This window comes from Pongo abelii, chromosome 9 (genome assembly GCF_028885655.2).
Source record: "Pongo abelii isolate AG06213 chromosome 9, NHGRI_mPonAbe1-v2.0_pri, whole genome shotgun sequence".
Lineage (NCBI taxonomy): Eukaryota > Metazoa > Chordata > Mammalia > Primates > Hominidae > Pongo > Pongo abelii.
The window spans coordinates 15568929-15586848 of NC_071994.2; the positions used below are offsets into that span (position 1 = coordinate 15568929).

The window sequence follows — 17920 nt, forward strand, 5'->3', positions numbered from 1 at the left end:
GAATTGTTTCTCTGTTTTCTTGAAGTTCCCTTTAGGGTCAGTCACTGGCATCTTATTTTGTTTGGTGAGGTCAAATTTCCCTGCTTACTCTGGATGCTTGCAGATGTGCGTCAATGTCTGTGTATTAGGTATTTATTCTAGTCTTTGCATTCTGGCTTTGTGCCTGTTTTACTTCAATAGGCCTGTCTAGAAGTTCTAAGCAGCGTGACTTGTGTTTCCCAAGCCTGTGGCTGTTGCAGCCACTTCAGCACTAGAGGGGGCCCTAAGCCCAGGTTCATCATAAGTTTTGCAAGGGCTTTGAGGTTGACACAGCACCCCAGCCAGGATGGACCTGAGGAAGATTGAAGGAAGGTACCTAGGCTGTATAGATAAGCTAGCCAGGGACCCAAGCCCAGAAGCCTGTCCCAGTGGCCTGGACAGACACCCCTCCCAGCAGTTCCCTGCACAGGCAGAACAATACCCACATGTGGAAAGAGGGGCTGGAGCTGAGACTGGGCCCACTCAAGGGCCCCCATGGAACAGAGGTCAGCAAATCCATCTCATTGGCTTAGATGGGTGTGGGGCCAGACTTGAGACTGGGTCTCAGAATCTGCTGTTGGACAGAGACTGGAAAGCCCATTGCAAAGGCTCGGATGAATGGGTAACTCCTGTGAGATATGCGCAACTTTCCCTTTGGGAAGCAATTTCCCAGCAATAGTACTAAGCTGGGACCACAGCTGAGGAGGGGTGGAGCTGAGCCACAAGGCAACTTTCAGGTCCAAGCTGCCAAGACCAATGTCAGCAGGCAGATGAGCCTTCCCTGCTGAGGCACTGGTGTGCATGATTCTTCCTGAACCCCCTGGCAGATGGTTTTGGTGGTAGCCTCAAGGCCAGTAGGGGCTGTTGCCAAGCCCCTTGGGGAATGAGGCTGTTTCCCCAGGCTTGAATCTGGGAGCACAGTTGATGGGTCTGCCAACTGGGTATGGGTCTGCACTCTCAAAATCACCCTCCTAGGTCTTAGGCTCCATCAGGCTTCCACAGCTTTCTACCTGAATCCTGAGGCTTCCACAAAGAGACCTTTGTCTGGATGGGTGAAGAATTCTTATTGTTGGGGGATAAAAGCAGGTGACCTCCTATACCACCATCTTGCTGACATCATTCCAACACTAGAATCTATTTATCTGTCCAGAAAATTTCCCATGATTAAAAGGTCTGTTGTTCTTCTTCAAGTAGGCTGTGGTGGTTCTATAAAATATGTCCACAAATTCTTTGAAACTCCTCCCTTTACACAGTGGAGCCTAATTCCTCTCCCTTTGAGTATGGGCTATACTTAGTAACTTATTTCTAGTACATAGAATGTGGCAGAAGTGACAGTGTGTGACTTCTGAGGGTGGGTCATAAAAGATATTGTGGCTTTAGCTTCTACCTCAGATTACTCACTGTAAAAGAAGCTACCATGTCCTGAGGACAATCAAGAAGCCCTATGGAGATGTTAATGTAGCAAGGAACTGAGATCTCCTATGAACAGCCAGAGAGGAACTGACACCTCTTGCCAACAGCCATGTAAGCGAACCATCTTGAGCACAGATTCTCCAATGCTAGTCAAGACTTCAGGTGTCTGGAGTCTCAGCCAACATTCTGACTGTAATTTCCTGAAACACTCTGAGCCAGAACCACCTAGCTAAGCTGCTCCCAGTTCCTGATCCCCAAAATCTTTGTGAGATAATAACTTATTTTTGTTTTAAGTGCTTGTATTAGTCCATTTTCACACTCCTATAAAGAACTGCCCGGGACTGGGTTAATTTATAAAGTAAAGAGGTTCAATTGACTCACAGTTCTGCATGGCTGGGGAGGCCTCAAGAAACTTACAATCATGGCGGAATGTGAAGGGGAAGCAACACACCTCCTTCACAAGGTGGTGGGACTCAGAATGAATGCAGGAGGAACTACCAAACACATAAAACCATCAGATCTTGTGAGAACTCACTTATTATGATGAGAACAGCATGAGGGAAATCACCCCCATTATTCAATTACCTCCAGCTGTTCTCTCCCTTGACATGTGGGGATTACGGGGATTAAAATTCAAGATGAGATTTTGGGTGGGGATACAACCAAACCATATCACTGCTAAATTTCAGGGTAGTTTTGTATGCAGCAATATATAATTAACAGCATGTTAGTGAACATAGCCCCAGTTGTCTTGGGAGTTACTGAAATGAACACAGAAACCATTGACATAGTTCACCTAGTGACATCTTCATTTTTCATCTCTAAGCAGCACATAAAACACAAACTTAAACCTTAAAATTTTTTCTCATTATACTACCAGAAATCATTTTTTATACCCCAATGACTCATACATACCACATACATACCATAGGCTGAAAAATGGTTCCCCAAATTTTTCCATGTCCTAATTCCAAGAACCTGTGAATATATTATTTTACATGGTAAAAGGGATTTGGTAGATATGATTAAATTAAGAATCCTGAGATGGGGAGATTATCCTGTATTATCCAGGTGCACACAATGTTATCACAGGATCTTTATAACAAAGGAGCAGGAGAATGGAAGAGAAAAGTATGACAACAAAAGCAGAGAGACAAAGAGTTTGGAAGATTTATGCTGCTGACTTTGAAAATGTAGGATAGGGCTACAAGCCAAGAAATGCAAGCAGCTTCTGGAAGCTAAAAACAAACAACAAAAAACAAATTCTCCCTAGTGGCCTCAAGGAAGAAATGTAGTTCTGTAACCCATTTTAAACTTCTGACCTATAGAAATATAATTTTGTTACAGAAACAATAACAACCTAACACCTCATTTTATTATACTTCACAGATAATTGTGTTTCTTACAAATCAAAAAATTTTGGCAACCCTACATTAAGCAGGTCTATCAGCACCATTTTCTCAACAGCATGTGTTCACTTCATGTCTCTGTCTCAGATTTGGTAATTCTCACAATATTTCAAGATTTTTATTATATCTATTATAGTGATCAGTGATCAGTGATATTTAATGTTACTATTTTAATTGTTTTGGGGCACCAGGGACTGCATCCTTATAAGACGGTGAACTTACTAAGTGTTGTGTGTGTTCCACTGACTAGCTGTTCCCTCATCTTTCTCCCTCTCTTTGGGCCTCCCTATTCCCTGCGACACAACTATATTGAAATTAGGCCAATTAATAACCTCACAGTCACCTTTAAGTGTTCAAGTGAAAGAAAGAGTCACACATCTCTCACTGTAAATCAAAAGGCTAGAAATGATTAAGCTTAGTGAGGAAGGCATGTCAAAAGCAAGATGGGCCAAAAACTAGGCCTTTGGGCCAAGAAGTTAGCCAAGTTGTGAATGCAAAGGAAAAGCTCTTGAAAGGATTTTAAAATGCTACTCCAGTGAACATACAAATGGTAGGAAAGTAAAACAGCATTATTGCTGTTATGCAGAAAGTTTTAGTGGTCTGGATAAAAGATCAAACTAGCCACAACATTCCCTTAAGCCAGAGCCTAATCCAGACACCCTAACTCTCTCAATTCTATGAAGGTGGAGAGAGGTGAGGAAGCTGCAGAAGAAAAGTTTGAAGCTAGCAGAGCTTGGTTCATGAGGTTTAAGGAAAGAAGCCATCTCCATAACATAAAAGTACACGGTAAAGCAGCAAGTGCTTGATGTAAAAGCTCCAGCAAGTCATTCAGAAGATCTAGCTTCATCATTGATGAAGGAGGCTACATCAAACAACAGATTTTCAGTGCAGACAAAATGGCCTTATATTATTGGAAGAAGATACCATCTAGGACTTTCAATGCCTAGGTTCAAAGCTTCAAAGGGCAGGCTGACTCCCTTGTCAGAGGCTAGTGCAGCTGGTGACTTTAAGTTGAAATCAATGCTTATTTGTCATTCTAAAAAATCTTAGGGCCCTTAAGAATTATGCTAAATCTACCCGGCCTGTGCTCTGTAAATGAAACAATAAAGCCTGGATAGCAACAGCACATCCATTTACAGCATGATTTACTGAATATTTAAAGCCTACTGCTGAAACCTACTACTCAAAAAAAAAAAAAAAAAAACTGGTTTATTTTAAAATATTACTGCTCATTGACAATGCAGCTGGTCACCCAAGAATGCTGATGGAGATGTACAAGATTAGTAGTTTTCAGGCCTGCTAACAGAACATCCATTCTGCAGCCCACACAGCAATTTCAACTTTCAAGTCTTAATATTTCAGAAATACATTTTGTAAGGCTATAGCTGTCATAGATAATGATGCCTTTGATGGATCTGGGCAAAGGAAATTGAAAACCTTCTGGATACTTCTGGATGACTAGATAAAGGAAAAGAACCAAACAAAACAAAACAAGACAAAAAAACCTGGAAAGGATTTACCATCCTAAACGCCATTAAGAACATTTGTGAGGCCAGGTATGGGCAGTGTGGCAAAGCTCTGTCCCTACAAAAAATACGAAAATTAGCCAGGCATGATGGTGCCTGCCTATAGCCCCAGCTACTTGGGAGGCTGAGATGGGAGAATGGCTTGAGCCCAGGAGGTGGAGGTTACAGTGAGTCGAGATCGTGCCACTGCACTTGTCTGCCCCCCGCCTGCAAAAAGAACATTTGTGAGTCATAGGAAGGGGTCAAAGTATCAACATTGTCATGGAAAAACTTAAACTGCATTTGTCCTCTGCTCTCACACCACAACAATCAACACAGAAGACTTCTGTGACCAAATATATGGGGGATTTTCCCCACCAACAAGCAGTGGAGACCAGCTGGGTATCCTCCAATTCGATTCTGACACTACCTGGAGATATGTCAGTTCCCACAGGTAAAGGGCTCAGTCCCCAAGATTACTCCCTCCTCCCCCCAGACACCAGTTGCAAGTCCAGGTCTCTGGAACTTCTGACCAACCAGCTTCAAGTTGAGGTTCCTATGACCCCCTCTTTGGGTTCAATAATTTGCTGGAGTGGCTCACAGAACTAAGGAAACACTTACATTTACCAGTTTATTATAAAGGATATCACGAAGGATCCAGATGAAGAGATGCATAGGGAGAGGTATGGAGGAAGGGACACAGCTCCCATGCCCTCCCCGGGTAGCCATTCCCCAGAAACCTCCACTTGTTCAGCTATCAGGAAGCTGTCCTCTTGGATTTTTATGGAAGCTTCCTTACATCAGCATTCCTTCCCCCAGGCCATGGGTTGGGACCCTCTCTGAAATAAGTCTTATGATCCACAATTATAAAAGCAGAAGATTAAAGTCCTGCTTTGGGGTAGGTGAAAGGAAGGCAGGTAAAAGGAAGGCAAGAGAAGGTCAAAGAGATTCTGTTTCCTGTGTATGAAAACCTATATGTACATATATTTCATAACACTACAAACATTAACAGGGCTTTGGAAGAAGTTGATTCCAACCCTCATGGATGACTTTGAGAGGTTCAAGACTTCAGTGGAGGAAGTCACTGCAGGTGTGGTGGAAATACCAAGAGAAATAGAATTAGAAGTGGAGCCTGAAGATGTGACTGAATTCCTGCAATCTCATGATTAAACTTTTAACAGGTAAGGAGGTGCTTCTTATGCATGAGAAAAGAGTTTGCTTAAGATAGAATCTTCTCCTGGTGAAGATGCTGTGAACACTGCTGAAATGATAATAAAGGATTTAGAGTATTATACAAGCTTAGTTGATAAAGCAGTGTTTGAGAGAATTGCCTCCAATTTTGAAAGTTCTACTTCGTGGGTAAAATGCCAAACAGCACCGCATGCTACAGAGAAACTTTTCCGTCATGAAAGGAAAAGTCAATCGAGATGGCTTACTTCCTTGTCTTATTTTAAGAAATTGCCATAGCCACCCCAACCTTCAGCAACCACTGCCTTTATCAGTAAGCAGCTATCAACATCGAGGCAAGACCCTCCATCAGGAAAAAGATTAAAATTCGCTAAAGGCTCAGATGATCATTAGCATTTTTAGCAATAAAGCATTTTTTAATTAAGGTATGTACATTGAGTTTTTAAAGACATACTGCTATTGCACAGTAGGCTATAATATAAATATCACTTCTCACCATTTTACATAATAGATTCTCGATAAATACGTATTGAGTTGAATCCCCTGCAAAAAAAAAAAGTTTAATAGTTTGCCAAAGTATAACTTTCAAAAAGCTAAATAAAAATTATTATATTTCAATTATATTATGAGCTTGTGTCAAAATATTTATTTATCTTATTAATGAAAAGAAACAGCAAGGTGGTGAAGCCGATTCAAAGGAGGATACAAGAAACTATGAACTATATAGAGTGGGGGAAAATGCTGAATTAAGACTCAAAAGTTAAATATAATATTGGTTAATGTCCTGTATGGAAATAAAACTGTCTCCTTTGAGATGATCTTACCCACCAAAATGAAATTATCTTCACTGGACAAAAATAATTTGCAACTTGTTAATCTTCTATAAACTAATATCTAACTTTACTGAGTCTGGGATCTCATTAATTAATAATAAACACTAAGTCAAACAAGGTTACCTCTCTGTAGAACTTTAAATGACCTTTAGGCAGGCTTGTTAGATAACGCTCTTATTACAACATTACAAGGCACACAACAATCCTTTTTCCTTATTTCCAAGTTTTGTATAATTTTTCTAAACGGACACATGCCCACTATCTATTAGTGAGCAATAAACTACTCTAAAACTTTGTGGTTGAAATGTACATATATATATAGCCACATGTGGTGGCACATGCCTGAAGACTTGGCTACTGGGGAGGCTGAGGTGGGGGAATGGCTTAAGCCCAGGAGTTTGAGGTAGCAGTGGGCTATGATTGCACCATTGCACTGCAGCCTGTCTCAAAAAACAACAAACAAACAAAACAAACATATAATTTGTGGCTAAAAACTACAACCATTGTATTTTATATATATATACAATAAAGTATCTCATATATATATATATATAAAATACTTCTATGGGCCAGGAATTTGGGAGAAGCTTTGCTGAGTGATTCTTCTGCTCTTTATGGCATGGAATGGAGTCACAGTGTTTGGTTGGTAGCTGAGCAGGTGTGAAGAGTCCAAGACAGCTTCATTCACATACCTGGTGTCTTGACTGGGATGGTTAATAAGCTAAATACAGCTGGACCCACCTTCCTCTTTATGTAATTTCAGGGTCCTTCCATGTGATCTCTTCAGCAAAGCAGCCGGGTATTTTACACGGACTTACACTGCCAATCTTCTTAAAGGTGACCCAGAATTGGCAGAGCATCTCCACTTCCATATTCCATTAGTCAAAGCAGTCATAGCCCAGTCCAGATTCAAGGAAAAGGGAACATAGATCCACCTCCTAATGGGAGAAGTAGCAGGGTGTGCTGGTTTGCACCTGTAATCCCAGCTATGCAGGAGACTGAGGCCAGGAGTTTGAGACCAGCCTGGGCAACATAGTGAGACCCTGTCTTTACAAAAATAAAAAATAAATAAGCTGGGTATAGTGGTGTGTGCCTGTAGCCCCAGCTATTCAGAAGGATGAGGCAAGAAAATCACTTGAACCCAGGTGTTTGAGGCTGCTGTGAACTATAATCACACCACTGCACTACAACCTGGGCAACAGAGTGAGACCCCATCTCTGAAAAGTAAATAATAAAAACTAATCAGTTAATTATTAAATGGGAGAACTGTCAAAGAATTTGTGGCCATGTTTAGTCCATCACAAATTTTGCCTTGTAAACAGTTATTTTCATTATATGGGTAATTCTTTTCCCCTAAGATGTGTTGCACTAAGGGTTCCCATTACTTTCTGGGAGGTTTGTCATAACTTTTTTCATTACATGAGAAATGACCCTGGGTGCAGCCCCCTACTCTTTTCTCCCTCTATAACCCTGCAAGTACTAATGGACAATGTGGGGTTTCAAAGTGTAGTCACAGAACTAGTAGCATCGGCATAATCTGGCAACTTGTTACAAATGCAAATTCTCAGGCCTGACTTCCCTCCTACTGAATGTGAAACTCTGGGGATGAGGCCCAGTCGTCTATGTTTTAACAAGCCATCTTGGCAATTCTAAATGCATGCTAAAGTTTGGAATCAGTGTTTTAGAGATGTAAGTTACTTGATGAAAATATCTGAAACCAGTCTCACAAGAAAGTAAATTGTATGTCATGTTTTTTTACGTTTAGAAAAGAAACAGGCCAGGTGTGGTGGCTCACACCTGTAATCCCAGCACTTTGGGAGGCTGAGACAGGAGGATCACATGAGACCAGGAGGTCGAAGCTCAGTGAGCTGTGATCATGCAACCACACTCCAGCCCAAGTAACTTGCCTGGTTTAAAAAAAAAAAAAAAGTAAAAAAGAAACAATGTATACCCTGTAAATACTATAATGGCTTACAGAACCTCCAGAAAGCACAGATGATGCCAAAGAAAGCTGGTGTGGTGGCTTTCTCTAATTGATGGCCTTCCTCAGCTGTCAATAACCTTTCCTATGTACTTGGCATGCAGGAGACACCTCCCTTCTCCCACCCACTCAAGAGACACTTCCCAGAAACATCATACTTTATGTCTAAAGAATCACTTGTGAAAAGAACTTGTACCTTCTCCATCTTAATAATGGGCCTATTAGCAGCTCAAAAAAACCTATATATATATATAGTTTTTTTTTGAGATGGAGTCTCCCTCTGTTGCCCAGGCTGGAGTGCAGTGGTGTGATCTCAGTTCATCACAACCTCCACCTCCCGGGTTCAAGCAATTCTCCTGCCTTAGCCTCCCGAGTAGCTGGGACTACAGGTGGGTGCCACCATGCCTGGCTAATTTTTGTATTTTTAGTATTTTGTATTTTTAGTAGAGACGGGGTTTCACCATGTTAACCAGGATGGTCTCGATCTCCTGACCTCGTGATCCGCTGGCCTCGGCCTCCCAAAGTGCTAGGATTACAGGCGTGAACCACCAGCGCCCGCCTAAAAATACATTATTCTTTTAAAGGGACTTTTAATCTCCCTCACAGACAGGTGTTGTATAAGAGGAAATGGGAAATTTTATTGATCCTGTCTATGACATCTTGTTTTCTGCTCCTTTAATTCCTGCTCTACAGCATTTCTTTCCTTGTACTTTCTTTGGGTTTATTTTATAGCTAATTTATATTCAGCCTTCTCTATTTTCATCCTCAGTCTCCCGAGTAGCTGCTGGGACTACAGGCACAGGTGCACACCACCACCACCAGAAATAATGCAGAGCAGCTAATAAAACAACTAACCCAGCTAATTTTTGTGCTTTTTGTAGAGACGCGGTTTCGCCATGTTGCATAGGCTGGTCTCCAACTCCTGAGCTCAAGCAATCCACCCACCACGGCCTCCCAAAGTTCTGGGATTACATGCATGAGCCATCACACCCAGCCCCTATTTTCTTATATAAACTGTTTTGTCAGTGTCCTAAAAGTTTTGATACATTAATACACTTATCACTCAGTTGTAAATATTTTCTGCTTTCCATTACTTAGTCATTGAATTAGAGGGTTTTTTTGGTTTTTTTTTTTTTTCGTTTTTTTTTTTAAAGACAGTCTCACTCTGTCACCCAGGCTAGAGTGCAGTGGCGCGATCTCGGCTCACCTCAAGCTCTGCCTCCTGGGTTCACCCCATTCTCCTGCCTCAGCCTCCCGAGCAGCTGGGACTACAGGCGCCCGCCACCACGCCCGGCTAATTTTTTTGTATTTTTAGTATTTTTAGTAGAGACAGGGTTTCGCCGTGTTAGCCAGGATGGTTTCGATCTCCTGACCTCGTGATCCGCCCGCCTCAGCCTCCCAAAGTGCTGGGATTACAGGCGTGAGCCACTGCGCCAGGACTTTTTTTTTTTTTTTAATTTCTGAAAATTTAAGACTTTTTTCCTAATCTGTTTTTACTATTGATATCTTACATAATGATCAGAAAACATGATCTGCAAGATCAGGGATCAGCAAACTCTGCAAAGGGCCAAATAGTAAATATGTTACACTTTACAGGCCACATTGTATCCATTGTAACCACTCAACTCTGATTTTAAAGCAACCAAAGACAATATGTAAATAAATAAGGTTGGCTGTATTCCAATAAAGCTTGCCTTACAAAAACAGGTGGCTGGCCAGATTGGACTGTGGGCCATAGTCTGCTAACCCTTGATCTACATGGCACCAAGTATTTCGCAATTATTAAGATGTACTGCTACTTAGTTTTCTTGTTTGTTTGTTTTTTTGTTTTTGAGACGGAGTCTCTGCTCTGTCACCCATGCTAGAGTGCAGTGGCGCGATCTCGGCTCATTGCAAGCTCCGCCTCCCGGGTTCACACCATTCTCCTGCCTCAGCCTCCCGAGTAGCTGGGACTACAGTCGCCCGCCACCACGCCCGGCTAATTTTTTGTATTTTTAGTAGAGACGGGGTTTCACCGTGTTAGCCAGGATGGTCTAGATCTCCTTGACCTTGTGATCCGCCCACCTCGGCCTCCCAAAGTGCTGGGATTACAGGCGTGAGCCACCGCGCCTGGCCTGTTACTTAGTATTTGATGTTTTATAATATTCCATGCATGCTTGAAAACCAATAAATCGTCTTGTCCCTAGCCTGCTCCACTTCTTTGAAGTTCAGGCCTGGCCCATGTCAACATTTGCTTTTGTTATTTTGGCACAGTGATTAAGACACTGGGTTTTTAATAATCAGACAAATCTCAGCTGCTAGCTTTGCCACTTGCCATTGGGTGGTTGGAGGCAAATTTAATGTCGCTAATCCTCAGGTTCCTCAACTGTAAACTGAGAAAATAACAGTGCCTACCTCATGGGGGGCACATAAGGAAGGATTCAATGAGATAATCCATTTTATAAAGCGCCTAGCAGAGTCCCAGGCAGCCTTCAATCGTTAGTAGTAGTGTTACCATCATGAGGCAGGTGTAATTATACCCATTTTACAAGAAACTAAGGCTCAGAGAGGTTTAGGTAAGTTGCCCAAAGTTTCCTAGCCAGTGGCAAAGCACAAGCTCCCACCCAGAACTTTTCTTTACAAATTCAGCGTTTCCGATACTCAAACTGAACCAGACACAGTAACATTTAGGGGATTTACTGTATGCCATTCTGAGGCGAGGCTGCATTTTAAGACGCCCAGGGAAGAAACGGATTGCGAAACCCACAAGAATTCATTCTTTGTGGTGCAAGTTTTGTCTGAAGGGAAAGGGGCAAAAAGGGCATGGAACGTGCTAGAGGTAACAAACCGCCCAACAGAATTCTGCAACCATGGGACCGAAGCTTCTAAGCTGGACACATTCCTCTCTGGGTTCGATCCTCTAAGGAAGTGGCGTCACCCAGCGGCGCATCCCGGCCCGAAGACCCTGCTGCTGCGTGGCCAGCGGCCCACGGCCGTGCGGCCCTTCGAGGCTCTGCAGCTCCTCGCGCCTAATGAGCCTGGCGCTTAAAAATACCACTTTAGTTAAACCTCCCGGAACCTGTCTTCAGCATTTCAAACAAAAAAACAAAAAAAACGGGCGCCGTCATCACTTTGAGCCACATAAATCACAGCCCTGACCTGCTGTGGATTCAGCAGGCGACGAGCCGCTGAAAGTGGCGACGAAGTCCGCCCCTTTCGAAGACCAGCAACTTTCCATTCTTTTTTCCCTGCGCAAGGAGCAAATCGCAACGGGGAGACCTCCAAGCAGCCTGAGGAGCGAGTCGGACGTTGGAAAAACAGCCCGGGAATCTCATGTTTCCCAGCCCAGACTAAGCGCAGGATTCTTCAGAGCCACATCCTGTGAAAATCACAAGGGTTTTCTCCGCCCCGCGGGTGACGGAGAACTCGTGACCGGCCCCTCAGCTCTAAGCCGAGCGCCTAGAGGGCGCGGAGAAAGAGGGGGCGGAGCTGCAAGCCCAGATCACCAGGCAGCCTAAGACAGGCAGCGCGTGCGCAGTCTCTCGCTACGGGACCTCCTTCCCGCCGCTGAGACTAGGAAGCGGGACGCCAAATCTGTCCCTGCGCAGCCGCCGCCGCCGGTCGCCGAGCGGGGTGGCCGCCCTGCCTGAGGCGCGCCTGCGCACGTCCCCACGCACGCTCCGGCGTACGGCGGCGGCCAGGGGTCGCGAGCCGGTGGAGGACCCGCGCGCGGAGGAGCCGAGGAGTCAGCGCGTTTTCCCTCCCTCCCCCTTTCCCCTCCCCGCTCCCTGCCCCCCTCCCCAAGAATGTTCCGCTACGAGGTGAGCTGTTGCGACCGGAAGTGACCCCTCCCTCCCTCCCGCGCCCCTCTCCCTCACTCTCTCTCCGCGCGCCGGTCCCGTGTTCCTGCGGGGCAGGGGGCGGGCTGCGGGAGTCGCAGGACTTAGCTGGACGCGACTGGCCTGGGGTCGCGGGTCTAATCCTAGGGCTGGGAGCTGGCTTCAGGGGTCGAGACAGTCCCATTAGTTGCCGCTGGGGAAAGTTGGCCTCCGTTTTGGGGTGGGGAGGGCCCGTTAAGTGCTGTAACCAGACCACACCCCCGCCCCCATCCCTAGAGGAGCCATAGAGGGTAGAGCACTGCATCTACCCGGGTGCTTTTCTTAAGTAGGAGTCACCCGGGAATTCCCAGAGCCGAGTTTCCCGCCCTGGACCCAGAACCACCCCCGACCCACCTCCACTCGAATTACACTGACACACACCCCATTCACACAGGCTACCTTCAGGTGAAGGGGGCCTGGGCTTGCCGTTGGACTAGGGCCCCAGCCCGTTTAGTAAAGAGGGCTCCGAGTTGGGAGGGGGGCGTGTCCTGCAGAAGTTCCTTCTGGGCTAGTGCTGGGAGATGTGGGTTTGGTGAAGGTCCCGGGAATGTAGCAATAGCAACAGACAGTACTGACCCTGTCACCAACTCACTGTGACCTTGAGTGACTCCTAATCTCTGGACGTAAACTTTCTGGATTTGTAGCACAAAAGAACTGATGTAAATGATCCTTACGAATTTTTAATTTAAAAAAGCAGTGATTTGGTAAAGTAGATATTTGTGATTTGGAAGGGAGTACTGCTGGAAGTTGCCTCTGATAAGAAGGCAGTGGCATGCCTATTGGCATGAGTTTGGAAGGGCTCTGGGGTGAGAATAATGCCCTTTGACCTAATCTTTCCTTTGTAAACAGGGTAGCTAAGAGGTAGCCAGGCAAGGTGTATCACAAACGTACCTACTGATAGAATATGGAATTCTGATTCTGAATTTTTGAAAATTGAAGACAAGTATACTTGATAGGAATGATCCAAGACCAAACCGAAAGGAAAACTTGGAGAATAAATCAGTTGAGTAAAATTGAAGTGAAGGGGGAAAATAGAACACACCTAGGATGTGACCTCTAGCCTTTGTTCGATAGTCTGTAATCTTTGCCCACTTTGATCATCACAACTCTCTGCCATAGTTGGTATTGTCCCTGCATTACAATTTAAGACATTGAGCCTTACAGCCTACCACAGAACCTTAGACACAATAGGTCCTTAAAAGGTATTTGATGAGTTAATTAGAAATTTTCTGAGTTGCCCATATTCACACTGATTGTAGGAATGGAGCCAGAAGTTGAACTTGTCATACCACAGCTTTTCCAGAGTTCATTTTATTGTGGTTGAAGACCTAATTTTCTGTTTCATCACTAGAGTTTAGGTTTATAGGGAAGATAAGAAAGATGGAAAATGAAGACAAAGCTTTAAAACGGAATAATAGTTGAAAAGATGACATGAATATAATGAGAAAGATGAGAATTTTGCTGGAAAAGATACATAAAGATACAAGAAAATAAAGGGTTCATTATTAGTTGTCATCACTATTCCAACCAGTGATGTAAGGGAAGTTGTGGGCTTAATTTCTTGGCTGCGTGAGGAATTGCTGTTTGTGGATTCGTGATAAAATAGAGAAATGGAATGCTGTGAGGTGGGGCAAGAATTAAATGAAATAAGGAATAGGAAATAGAAAGTGAAAGAAAGATGATGAAATCTTCCAGTGTCAGGGAAATTGGGAAGTAGAAAAAAAATGCCATCTTTACAAAAAGTTATAATGAAGCACTTAACGTTCATTGAGAAGGTAGGATGAACATTTTTAGAACATTTTTAAAATGAGGGTGTGAATTTCATGAATAATGTCTTTTCTCTTTTTTTAGTCTTTGGAGGATTGTCCTCTGGATGAAGATGAAGATGCATTTCAGGGACTGGGAGAAGAAGATGAAGAGATTGATCAATTCAATGATGATACATTTGGGTCAGGAGCAGTTGGTAAGTGCCATCTTTCTCCTATAATATCATCTTAGCCTCCTGCTCTTTTCAAGTGTTGTCTTTTAGAAGTGCTTTATCTTATTAGGGGTAACCTTATTCACTAACTTGGCAAGATATTCTTCTATTCCTCATCTTAGTCAGAATAGTTCATTCTTCACTGAAAACAGCACCTATCCTGCTCCTCTGGGTCTCTTTTTGCCTCACCTATAAAATCAGGTATTCTGTAAGCCTTGCCCCTTCCAGCTATATGATCTATGAGTACAGGTTGCCCCTATGAGGGATTCAAATGTTTAGAGAAGTAAACATTTAAGAGAGATTTAAACTAATCCTAGATGAGAGGAATTTTTATTTGTATAACATATAGCTTATGGAAAACTAGTGTACTAGTAGAAAATTCAGATTCTAGGATGTGGGTATATGTGTTTTAAAATTTAGTCTATCACTAGTATATAACTTTGCAACTTATAGTATCTTCAAAATATAAAGCTTTTTATAGCAAGAATTTTGGGGGTCAAGAAAGGACTCATAAGTTAGAAAAGTATGCACAGATGAAATTTTGTCCATCCCTGGATATAGATACGTATTATTTATTTATTTATTTATTTATTCTTTTTCGAGATGGAGTCTTGCTCTGTCACCAAGGCTGGAGTGCAGTGGCACGATCTCGGCTCACTGCAACCTCCGCCTCCCGGGTTCAAACCAGTTCTCCTGCCTCAGGCTCCCGAGTAGCTGGGATTACAGGTGCCCGCCACCACACCCAGCTAACCAGGCTGGTCTCAAACTCCTGACCTCGTGATCCACCCATCTCAGCCTCCCAAAGTGCTGGGATTACAGGCCTGAGCCACCACACCCGGCCTACAGATACATATTTTAAGAGTTGGAAAAAGTTTAAAAACTAAAGAGCCAAACTAAGCTTACAGGCCACGGGGTTATAAATACCAAGATGGAAAATTTAGGAAGTAAGCTTATATGATAAAGTTTGAGAACACATGTTACTTAGAACAGGTGTAGAACAAGTGGAGTAATAAATTAAAATTTAAACTTTTAAACTACATACATATACATATATTTGTTTTGAGACAGAGTCTTGCTCTGTCACCTAGACTGGAGTGTAGTAGCGTGATCTCGGCTCACTGCAGCTTCTGCCTCCCCAGTTCAAGCAGTTCTCCTGTCTCAGCCTCTCAAGTAGCTGAGAACACAGGCACCCGGCTAATTTTTGTATTTTTAGTAGAGACAGGGTTTCTCCATGTTGGCCAGGGTGGTCATGAACTCCTGACCTCAAGTGATCCCTCCTTGGCCTCCCAAAGTGCTGGGATTACAGGTGCGAGCCATCACGCCTGGCCAAAACTGTATATTTTTAAGCAAATGAATAGCTAAGAGTCAATGCAGGTATGTTTGCTTAGACTTGGTGCTGGAAAGCAGCAATAACAGCGTTTATGTTCAAATGTATAAATATGTATGATTCTTTTGGAGTCGCAACACTTCTGTCTGTGCAACAAATACTCCAAGTTAAGTCATAGGGAAAAAGAGAAAATTTAGCAATAGTTGGTAATCCCAAGATGTTGAATATCAAAAACAAATAAGAGGCCTTAAAGTATTATAATGGTCACTGGTTTTGCAGTGACCTAATAAATAAATTAGACTGAGTTGAATAAACTGGCAAAAATGAAGGTGTTTTAGTATTGTCAGTCATTTGTAAAATTCATTAGAGAACTAAAACTTTGTTATGATTAGAAGCAGCAAGAAAAGTGTTGAAAGTAGAAGCTAGACTCATGATGGAAAGGAATCAAAGACCTTTTGGATTATAGGCATGGGTTAGGAGATGAGTTTGTCCAGGAGGATAACATGATCCAAGATGCTATTATCAATCCATGGAGATCACAGGCAAAGAGATGTAGGGTGGAATTACAAAAGCAGGAAACTGATGTGAATTGCAAATTATATTCGGAAGATAGTTCAGTGATAATCAGTAGGACACAATAAGCTATTTGTGGTGGCTCAAGCCCACAGCTCTCAGCACTTTGGAAGGTCAAGGCAGGAGGATCACTTGAGGCCAGGAGTTCAAGACCATCCTGGGCAACATAGTGAGACTCTTTCTCCACAAAATTTTTTTTGAAAAATAGCCAGGCATGATGGTATGTACCACTTAGGAGGTTGAGGCTAAGGCTGGAGGATCCCCTGAGCCCAGGAGTTCAGGGCTGCATCAGCTATGATGGTGCCACTGCATTCCAGCCTGGGTAACAGAGCGAGACCTTGTCTCTAAAAAGTTAATTATCAAATAATTTAAAAATAGAATACCATAGAAGCTACCAACATGTGCTTGTTCTAGAACTCTTTTAAAATACTGTACTGAATGTTAACCATTTTTTCAACAAATTCTTCAGTATTAAAATGAATTAGCTAGAATTGATATATAGACATTAAAATGAGGCAGCATTGTTCCATGTTCTCAGTTTTCAACCTGGACAGAAAAGGAAGAGTCATGCCTTCTCATTGACATCCAGAGTGCTATGGACAGTCTTTTTTTCCTGAGTTTCTATTTTTTCTCATAAGATGGGAATAATATTGCCTTAAAAGGATGTTAGAGTGTCCAGAACGGTATTTTATATGATGGGAAAGAAGAAAAGTACACACATGCTGAAAAAGCCATTAGGTTTACACAGTAAACGAACAGGTAGTACAAAGTTAAGGCAATTAAATAGCATATGATTAGCCCACTTTGTACCTTAGGGCCAAAGGGTGATTAGAAAGGATTTTTTGGCCAAGAAAGTTTATAATAATATAGAGAAAAGATTTCCAAAGGTGAGCCCTTTCCCTTGAGAGTGTAGTGTACTTGAATTGTAAAGTGAAGATCTTAATTCCTCATAACAGCTTGGTGTAAATACTATAAAAAGAAAATTGTTTTCCAAGTCAACCTGTGACTTCTTTGATACTCCTCTGCAGGTTGATATAAAGCTGGTATAGAGAGTTTAAATCAAGAGGTGAAATGTCAGACCTTTGACATTTGTTTTGATTTTATGATTTTTAATGCATATAGCGGGCATCTTGAATAATACCTGCTAGTACAGTAGACATTTTAGGTCACTGGCTACAAATGGTCACCTTTCCTTAAGAAACTAGTCTTCTGCATGAAAAAATGTTTGCATCATCTTAGAGCAATAAATAGTGTTGCAGTAATCCCAACTCCTTCTCTAAAAATAAAAGCTTACACTTAACATGGTGCTTATTATGTGCTAGGCACCATTCTAAATGTTTTATATATATTGTTAATCCTCATAGCAACCTTGTGAGATAGGTACTATTATTATCCTCATTTTAACCAGTGAGGAAGAGTGATGAGTTAAGTAACTATAGACACAATTACGGTAAACTACTAGTTATGTTAAATAGTTTTTGGGGAGTCTTTGGAAATCTCCTGCCTCCACTTGGAAGGAATCACCCTCCTTCCTACCTCCCTTTTATTGATAGCTACTGTAGTCTTTAGAGATTGAGATTGCCTTAAAATTAAATCACTTCTACTTCCTTTTTATTTTGTTTTCATTCAAAACTCCCTGAGACAGGCTTCAGGGGTTATTACAAGTATAAGTTTATAGAAGCAGCCAGGAATTCAGTAACCCGTATCAGAGTATAAGTTAGTTCGTTATTACGGATAATCTCTTTCCCTTCATTTCTCTGTTATTCTTTTGCCTACCTTTTATCATTTTGATCAATAATGGACTCAGGTCAAGCACTGGCATATCTAAGTACCTATAT

General features: G+C 42.6%; 1 protein-coding gene across 8 annotated transcripts in view; it reads left to right on the plus strand.

Moving 5' to 3' along the window:
- Positions 1–9467: 9467 nt before the first annotated feature.
- Positions 9468–17920, plus strand: part of PATL1 (PAT1 homolog 1, processing body mRNA decay factor) — a 48083-nt gene continuing 39630 nt past the window's right edge. For 3 of the 8 annotated variants that reach the window (XM_054523773.2, XM_054523776.2, XM_009246306.3), the window contains exons 1-2: positions 9468–12147; positions 14056–14167. In XM_054523773.2, coding sequence (XP_054379748.1) covers positions 12133–12147; positions 14056–14167 — 127 coding nt within the window. In that variant the 5' untranslated portion in view covers positions 9468–12132. 8 annotated transcript variants of the gene reach the window in all.